The sequence below is a fragment of the Perissodus microlepis genome, chromosome 23, assembly GCF_051167445.1.
Source record: "Perissodus microlepis isolate ML-2025 ecotype Zambia chromosome 23, ASM5116744v1, whole genome shotgun sequence".
NCBI classification, from domain to species: Eukaryota; Metazoa; Chordata; class Actinopteri; order Cichliformes; family Cichlidae; genus Perissodus; species Perissodus microlepis.
In genome coordinates this window covers 19,954,707-19,963,846 of record NC_140482.1, presented here as the reverse complement: position 1 = coordinate 19,963,846, position 9,140 = coordinate 19,954,707, and the positions used below count along the sequence as shown (strand labels likewise).

The 9,140-nt window shown below is 40.2% G+C and overlaps 1 protein-coding gene across 2 annotated transcripts in view; it reads right to left on the bottom strand.

The window, feature by feature from the left end:
- Positions 1 to 1,238: 1,238 nt before the first annotated feature.
- The window catches only part of LOC146361240 (inactive dipeptidyl peptidase 10-like), a 116,329-nt gene continuing 108,427 nt past the window's right edge, over positions 1,239 to 9,140 (bottom strand). For both annotated transcript variants that reach the window (XM_084922686.1, XM_084922687.1), the window contains exons 25-27: positions 5,954 to 6,023; positions 5,641 to 5,714; positions 1,239 to 4,035 (exon numbers count right to left, since the gene is read on the bottom strand). In XM_084922686.1, the coding sequence (XP_084778812.1) occupies positions 3,907 to 4,035; positions 5,641 to 5,714; positions 5,954 to 6,023 (273 nt within the window). In that variant the 3' untranslated portion in view covers positions 1,239 to 3,906. The remainder of the gene's footprint in view (positions 4,036 to 5,640; positions 5,715 to 5,953; positions 6,024 to 9,140) is intronic.

Genomic DNA, 9,140 nt, shown 5'->3' with positions numbered 1-9,140 from the left:
TTGAGGAATGTGGGTTAGAGGATGGAGGACAGGAGACGATGAGGCTGGGAAACACTGCGGACATGTTCATGAATGACTCTGAAATGACAGCAGGAATTATGTGTATGATGCTACTGAAGACGCCGAGTGTCCCCTGATGCATATGAAAACAATCTCTGCTCTGGAGGAGAGAGCTATGAACACTATTCTTAACTCAATAATAATATATTTATAGACCTTAGTAAGACATTGGTCTTACTTTAGATACGGTAGTTAGAACAATAAAAGCTTAGTAAAGGAATACCACAAAATGTAAGGTACCGCAGTTAAACACAAATATAAAAATAACCATCTTGTAAGACTTATAAAGGCCTAATTATCAGAGAGTGTATATAAAAGATGGCCTTGGCCAGTGATTTATCAGTGAGCTCCAGCTGTGGGTGCTTACTTTAATTCAAGATATCATAAGCATGGAGGAGATCTGACAGAGCAACACTGCTCACTCCTCATTGACTAACTTGTGTTAGCCAATGAGCATGTACTTCCTATTTCCTTCTGAACCAGAACAGATAATTTAAATAATTTACTGAGTATCATGTTGTATTCAGTAAGACGTTAAACTTGCGAGACTTTAGTTTCACACGTGTAAAGGTCATCTACCAATTGGAAAGTTGGTTTTCAAGTTTCACTACAGCTCAGAGTGAATGTCGAGTGCAAACTGCATCTCTCTGCAGCTGATATCCTGGCAACTGTCAGCAAACTGCAGCAGCTTCTTGCAAATATACTGTACATCTTTCCCTAGCGACTGAAGGTTGTTAAGCAGCCTCTACACCTTGTGGCTGAGATCTTAGGCTTTTATCCAGCCAGGCACCCCCTGCTGGACATTAGCGAGAATTCAGGCTTAACCACTTTTTGTGTTCGTCTTGATGCATGCTCAATCATCCAGGTAAGTAAATCTCCAAAAGTTGATTCTGTTTATCTGGACGTAGCATTTTGTGGGTGAAATGTTTCGTCACTCATCCAAGTGACTTCTTCAGTCTCAGATGACTGCAGGTTTCCCCAATCTTATAAACAGTACATTGTACTGTACAGTTCTCCCACAAAACGTTACGTCCAGATGAACAGAATCAACTTTTGGACACTTTTTGTGTTGATTTAACTTGTTGCCTTGCATCTTTCGTATACAGTCCATGCTTATGAGCCTAACTGAGATCCGAGGTGTTCCTGTGTTTAACAAAGAAACTCTCACAGCTCAAACATGACTTCTTCATCATTCTTTAATATTAAAACAGCAAAAAAATTTACAATAAGCTTCTCATCACTCATCCCACATCCACATTGCCCCCCTCCCTCCCACCCTCCCCAGAACAAAATCCATCCCCTCACGGACTCCATGTTACAAAGCACAGATACATATGGCTTTGAGTATGTTGCATCAGCAGCCGCTCGCTCCGCGATGCAAAGCGCTCATCTCTGAATGAATTATGAGAGTGGCCGTATCCTGGGCTACCAAAACAGTTGTCATGGCAACTACCTGCAAGCCAAGCACTGGGGGGATTTTTCACCCCCGACGCACGCCAACTCCTGCAATGGTTTTTATCCTCGCGTGGAGATGAACCTCGCCGAGGATGCTCGTCTCTGTGATTGATGCCACTTGTGAGCGGCCGAGCGGTAATTGTGGGAATCGCTCTCAGAGCCGTAATCACAGCGAGGAGCGCTCTCGGGCGTCGTATTGGCATAACATTTATTATGCTTTTATTGCAGTGTTTTCTGGATAACACTACAACCACGATGTATTTACTTAAGAAAAGACTTGAAGCAGCTGGAAATGCATAAACTGAAGTTGGAGAACAACAGAACCAAATACAGTGAAAACTTCTGGCACCTAATCAGTCAAAGGTGATTCTAAACCAAGTTTTGGACCACATACTTAAATATACAAAAACAGAACGGCCTGCAGCTACCTAAAAAAAAAAAGAAATTACAGCATAAAATATACATTATAAGCCAAATGTCACAATTTAACCTGCAACAGAGCTGCTCAAATACCCATGAGAAAAATTAAACCAAAGTAGGCTGTCCTGAAATGTAGTCCAGGCCAAACTATGAGTAGCTATTAAGCTCCTCCACACCTGCACAACACCAAAAAAACTGGTGTGAAATGGTAAATATCTACTCTTAGATGTAATAAATAAATAAATAACTCTCTGTTTCAGTAAGGACAAGGAAACATAGCGTGCTTAAAAAAAGATCTTGTAACTGTCGTACATCTGTTTAGCACTATTGCTGTCTATAAGCTTGATGAGTCAAACTTTGTAAGCTGCCCCCACATAAATAATCCACAGGATAGCATCACAAACACCCGGGGAAATGAGACGTGCATCAAAAGGAAAAAGAAGGTAACAACATGACCTGAAAACGCCCTTGAAGTCGGGTTTTTAATCATGGCTTTATCTATAAAACTGATGTTTTTCTACTTTTTTATCCTCTCAGCTCTGGAAGATTCTTGACCTCTGGGTCAGGTTGGTATCGTTGGTATCATTATGCTTTAATATTTTGAGAAAGACACAACAGTTGATGCAAGGTGTGAGCCAAGAGTCCCGTCTTTACAAACCATACCAGAAGTAAGTCTGTGCTTCAGTGTGTGACCACTTTCCTAATGGATAAGGTGTCAAACTTCGGATCAGGAAATTGAGGGTTCGAGTCCCTTCGTTTCGTAAAAATGAGTTTCATATCCACCAACACTGCTAATAAAAAGTGTAATGATTCCATGACACCAAAGCACAAACTGTGATGATTGTCTCCAAACACTTGCAGGCTGCCTTTTGACCGACTGCAATCGCTCTCAGATTGATTGCCAACAAGTTGCAGTAAGTCCTGGTACAACGCTGAGATGCTTTGCAACAAGAGGCTCAACTCAACTGGTTGTATTGTTTAAAAATAAAAAAGCCCCTATGTTACTATCTGTGGAGGAATTTCTGTTTCAAATCTGTGATGTTGTAACTGGTGTGAGTTTCTGTGCATGTAGTTGGCAAAAGATCTTTGATTTTATCTGATTTATCAGCCTTTACGGCTGTATTCTCACAAATTCAAACTGTCAACATGACCCCAATTAATCAGACTGAAAGCAGATCGACTCCATCACACTGCCATTTAATTCAGGTTTATTTATATAGCGCCAAATGACAACAATAGTTGCCTCAAGGCGCCTTAAACCGTAAGATAAACACCTTACAGTTTCATCACTGCCTCGACGCACCGAAGTTAAAGCAATAATTTAAAAGGCAACAAGATTGGACGTCCACTTGTTGCTGTTGTTTTCCCTGGTGTGACTGTAGCATTAGCTGTATTTTAACACATCTACCTCACTGGGACACTGCCTCAAACAGCTCCTCCTCTACTAATGATCAGGAATAAACTGGAAAAAGGAGTTGGTTTTTGTGTTGGTTGGTGATATTTGAATACATGGACCGTTTAAGTTGTTTTGACGGAGGAACGTCTCAATCACACCTTGAACAACAGGTTTCTGAATCAGCCGTTAAACTCTAGGCAACAAGGATTCACAGATTTTAAACTAATCTAAACCTTAAAGGTTAAAAAAAAATGCAATTTCTCAATTATATTTGAACTCCAATTAACAACTCCAACAAGATCTCACAGTTTTCTCACAGTTTGAAGCTTGAACAGTTCTAAATGCTTCTTTCACAGGCTTGTTTGTGCCACCAGGACAAAAAAAAAGAAAGAGGTGATAAATCCAGGGACAGTCACCGACAACCTCTGACAGCAGGTGAAAACTTATTTCTACTGAGGTGACACAGACTATTCTGATATGTCAATAAGAAGCTTTTCCTGTCTGTCAAACATTGTGCTACAGGTATAAAACACACACACACACACGCTCAGAAACAGTAGTGAGCCCGTTCCCTCTCACTCGTCCTCCCGTTGGTTGAGTAACGATGACGCATCGAGGAGACATCCTCTGAAATATCCAATTAGGGAGTGAGTCAGCTGAATCTGGCTGCGTCTTGACAGGAAGTGGCCTTCATCTGGGAAGATCTGGCCCAGAAAGAGGAGAGAATTTAAAACACTCTGTCCGAATGAAACATCTGAGCAACCTCTGGAAAAATTCTTGTAGTGAGCTTTAAGTTTTATTCTTCACTTTCTTCACTCAAGGTTCACTTTACTCGAATGTGCTCAAGGTTTTGACCACAATAGAAATGTCTGTCCTTGAGTCTCCTTGCTTTATAGTGACTGGACTGCAGATATCCAACAAATAAATCCTCTGAGTGCTCAGAATTTAACAGCTTAAAGTGTTGCTGCTTTCTTGATGAACAGGAGCAAAGCGCGGAATTTAGACGAGACAAAGAAACGAGAGCATCAATCCAATCGTGCTAGTATCCGATACCAATACCAGCTTTAGTATCAATACTGTCAACATCTGGATCAATCTGCCTACTCCTATCTCGTAGCTCACTTTGAAACAAGATATGTGAGAAGCTTTTATCTGTTTATCTGTCTGTGGAAAAACTAGGAGCAAATCTGTGTATCAGAGAAAATCAGGTTCCTCTACTTTCTGGGGAGATACTTAGATTTGAGTCTGGGCTTTTAGAGTGATTGCTGGCTATCACCAGATGAAACTGGTTACAAAGAAGTTGCTGCACCAAAACCTCCTTGTGATTGCTTTGGTTGCTGGGAAATTACTGCACTCCTCAACTATTCACTGACTGTCAAACTGAAGAGTGTAACGCAAACTGGAAATGGAGAATGTCCAAGTAAAAGTTTGTTTTACCACATCACCACACTATGTCACAGAAAGTGCAGCGTTTACTCTTTGGTTTGACAACTGCTCAGCGAATAGCTGGCAAGAATTTGCTAATGCGAAAAACTACAGACGACAGGTCGCAATTTTCCAGCAACCAAAGCAAAGGTGGATTTTTACTGACACTGTAAGACTGTGGAAGAGATGGTTTACAGTATTTGCAGCTGTACTTAGGTAAATATGATTGAATTGCTTGTTAACAGATGATATGCATCACTGTTTAAGAAATATGCTACCTTTGCTAGCTTATATGCTATCTTACCTTAGCTTAATTCAAACACTGGAAACAGAAGCAAATGTCAGTCAAATGGCAGCAATACCCACCTAGCAGCATCTCTAAAGTTTACTCATTAGTTACGTTTTTAATTATATATATTTTTTACTATAAGCATAAAAGCAACATGTTTACAGGTTTGTTAGCATATTTTCCAAAACTTAACCGTTTTAGAGTATTGTCACAAAACACATTTTTTTCAGTGAAGTTTGGCACAGAGAGGTTTTTAAAACATGTTTAAGTGAAAAATGGACCAGCTGTGACCATGCTATGCTAAGCTGTGATAAGGTAATCAGCAAAACTAAAGCTATTTATTGAATGATGGCTCTTCATAAGTACCTTTAAAGTGGGGTAAAGTGAGTTTTTAAATATTAAAAAAATTCCTAAAAGTCACACTTTTACAATGAAGTTTAGAACTCAAGTACAGGACTGCAAATCTCCTGTGCCACACTGGAGTAAATAAAGACTCTGCATAACAGTGCACTGATACATAATGGAGAATGACCCATTTTAATTAAAAGCCACAGCTGCTGTTTGCAAAGACTCTTTGTAAGAGCCGAGTGTTTACCTGCATAGTGTAGTTGGCTCCTATCTTTATTAAGTGCTTGATGAGCTCGGCCGAGTGCTGGAAGTGAACATTGGCTGCCGAGACACAAAAAAACAGGGCATGCAAATAAGTGTCGGAGAGGTTAATTCCACCGCTGGATAAAAGGTGCCGCACTCGCCAAGGTCAAGTTTTAAAGCTCAGCATAGCAGAGAGGCTCGTGAGACTCACGCCTACCTTCAGTAGCCCACATTACTACAATGTTATTGTGAAATGAAGTCAAATTACATCCTCCGTTTCTGCTGTTCTGTGAGGAGGATGAAGGAAATGTGCATACCGTCAGCAGTGCCGTGGACCAGGAATAGAGTTCCTCCCAGATTTTTCATGCCGGACAGCACTTTGGAAGCCTGAAGATTGGACACAAATCAAATTATTTGTCGCATTAACATCAGGTCATAACATTACAAGCATCATTTGATTGAAGTGTCAAAAGTGTAAGAAAAGTTAATCGTGAAGTTTCCACTTGAGGAGGCGGATTGTAAGATCATTAACAGGAAAAAATATATAAGAAGCTAATTTTTTTCTTGTTGGCTGATGCTCTCCCTGTGCAAGCTTGGCTTCATCTCACAGTCTAAAGGCATGTTAGATTAATTGGTGATTCTAGGTGAGGATGTGAGAGTGAGATGTTTCTCTGTCCATCTATCTGGGGTCTACCCTGCTCCAGATCCCTCGTGACTCTGAATTAGTTAAGCAGTAAACAGAAGCTTTAAGCTAAATATACTGGAAATCACTAGATTTCCAGTATATTTCCAGTAAATCACTACATTATTAAAGCAAGTAACCATCTTCTTGATGAAAAATTATACGAACGTAGACGTGCCAAACCTGTCATTCCTCTAGTAAGCGCATCCATCTCCATTCAACTTTTTTAAATGTTTACCTTTACAGTAATAAAAAGCACGTTTATAGGCGACAAACTGCCCTGTTTCCCCCTGCATGACAACTGCATGATGGGTTATTTGTCTCTTTTTTTCTTTTAATAACTTCTCAGTCTCATACTTCTTCTTTGAGCTGCTCCTTCAAGGGGTCGCCACTTTGGATCATCTATCTCACGCTATGCCTGGCATCCTCCTCTGTCACACCAGCCCATCCTTCACTATAAGAACCTCCTCTGAGGTCTTCCTCTCACTCCGGCGCTCCTGCTTTTCCTTCTCTTTAACTGCCTCTGAACTAGAGATGGACCGAGCCGATATTACGTATCGGTATCGGTCCGATACTGATGTAAATTACTGGATCGGATATCGGAGAGAAATAAAAAATGTAATCGATCCATTAAATATCAAAAAAGCACCTCACAAAACTTGCGACACGGCGTAACTCGGCTCATAACCGTAGCACATCGGAGCAGTGTGCATCACATGATAGAGCGGAGCAGCATTTCATCTCCGAGGAAGTTATCCCAGAGAGAAGTAAAGCAAGTGTGTAAGTTCATCTCTGAATGTTTGTAAAGCATTCCCATGTTAAGCTTAACAACCGATATATGGAGCGACTGCCTCTTCTCTCTCCCTCTCCTGTTGCTACTTCAATCATGAAACTGCTTAATGATTAGCTGATCTGCTTTTCTGTCGCGAGTCCGTCTCTCTTCTTTGTTTTTGGCCCACTTTGCACCAGAAAGAGGAAACCAGCGGCTGAACAACAGCACGTTTAACCTTGATAAGCTGTTGTTAGAATTTATTTAATATTACTTTCAACACCAGGATCCTTTTCTATATAGCTGACGGCTGGTAACTGTGCAGGGGCGGATCTAGCAAAGTTTAGCCAGGGGGGCCGATAGGGCATGAACAGGGAAAAGGGGGCACAAAGACATACTTTTCTTTCTTATTCTCATTTAAAATGTCTAGCTTTTAATAAATAATTATCTGACTCTTACACCCAAAGTGTTAATCTGATGTAAAATGTATAGAAGTCCATTACTGTATATAGTAACTGTTAAGTCTAATATACCCTAGTAAGCTGTAGTACTTTTTCCTTTGGGAAGGTACCATCTGTGCAGTCTGCAGTTCTGTTGAAGAAAGATGTTGAATCTATTTAATTATTCTTGAAAAATAATTTATTTCTGTGCATTTTTTTTCCACCCTGCATCAAATTAAAGTTCATTACGTCGATTAAGCATCATGAGGTGGAGGGTGGGTGGTTCCCTATTTTTTTTTCTGGAATTTTGCAACCCTATTAGTTAGGTTGCTTAACATTTCTGCTAAGTACTCTTTAAAATACCAGAATAGGAAGGGTGGAGTAGGTTTAAGTTTATTAGATTGATCAGTGTTGCTGAACTATGAAATATTTTGGGTGCAGTGTATTTTTTACATACAGGTATAACAGAATAGCTTTAGTGTTGTTGTTTATTTAAACTTGAGTATAAACTTATACAAAATGCAGCAAGATATTTAAAAAACTGTTTTATTGATTAAAAAACACACTGTATCGGATTCATATCGGTATCGGCAGATATCCAAATTTATGATATTGGTATCGGTATTGGACATAAAAAAGTGGTATCGTGCCATCCCTACTCTGAACATGCCTTCCCCTCCCCTCTTCAGCCAGCAGTAGCACAGTTTCCACGTCATTCCATGGTTCACATTATTGATTAGGTGCATATTTTACACTGGAATCCCTTCCTGACACAACCTTCTTCTTTCATTCAGTCTTGGGACTGAAACTAGTAGTACTGGTTTGTAGTCTGGCTTGGAGCCCAAACATGCGGTAACAGGAAGGTTAAGCCTGCAAGACCTCACCTTGGCTAATCAGAGTCACTAAACTGGACCTTTACACTGCATTTGTGCTGCAGGTGCCTTTTTAATCTAATAGGAGGCTGAGGGGTAGAACCGGCAGCCATCAGTATTTTTCACCCCCTGAAGCGAGGAAATATGCAATCAGCTCCCCTTGTTTGTCTGTTTGTTAGCAGTCCAGCGTCCACAGTTTTCAGGATATTGTTGTGTGATGGTAGTTACCAATAACAGCTCAAGCTGATTTAATTTTAGTGAAAATCAGGTCAGGGTCACACCGAATGTGAATATCAGTAAAAACTTTAGATTATCCACAACTTTTTATGTATCGTCTTCAAACTTCACAACAATATACCAGGACTTGGGGGACACGAGTACCTTGGTTGAGTAAAAACATTTGATGTTGATATCACTGTTAGCAGCACAATGACAGCGTAACACATTGACGTCGGCATGCTGTAATAATAAAAATAAAAGTTTCAGTGTAGCCCTTGTCCTTCAGGGTGACTTGAGCTCTCTGAGTGCTCGTGTTTCCATCTGAGGTCATTTCTTATATTTATTTAGCCTGGAAAAACTCGACCTTAGAGTTATATATGTAGTCTGCTTGAATTAAAGTCACTGAAATAAAGGCGCTGGACTCACATGATGTAACGTGAGCCACTTTAAGTGTGATGATCCCGTCTGTTGTCCTTCATGCTGTTTGATTTGCTTTTTTTGGATTAAGATATTTAAAAACTA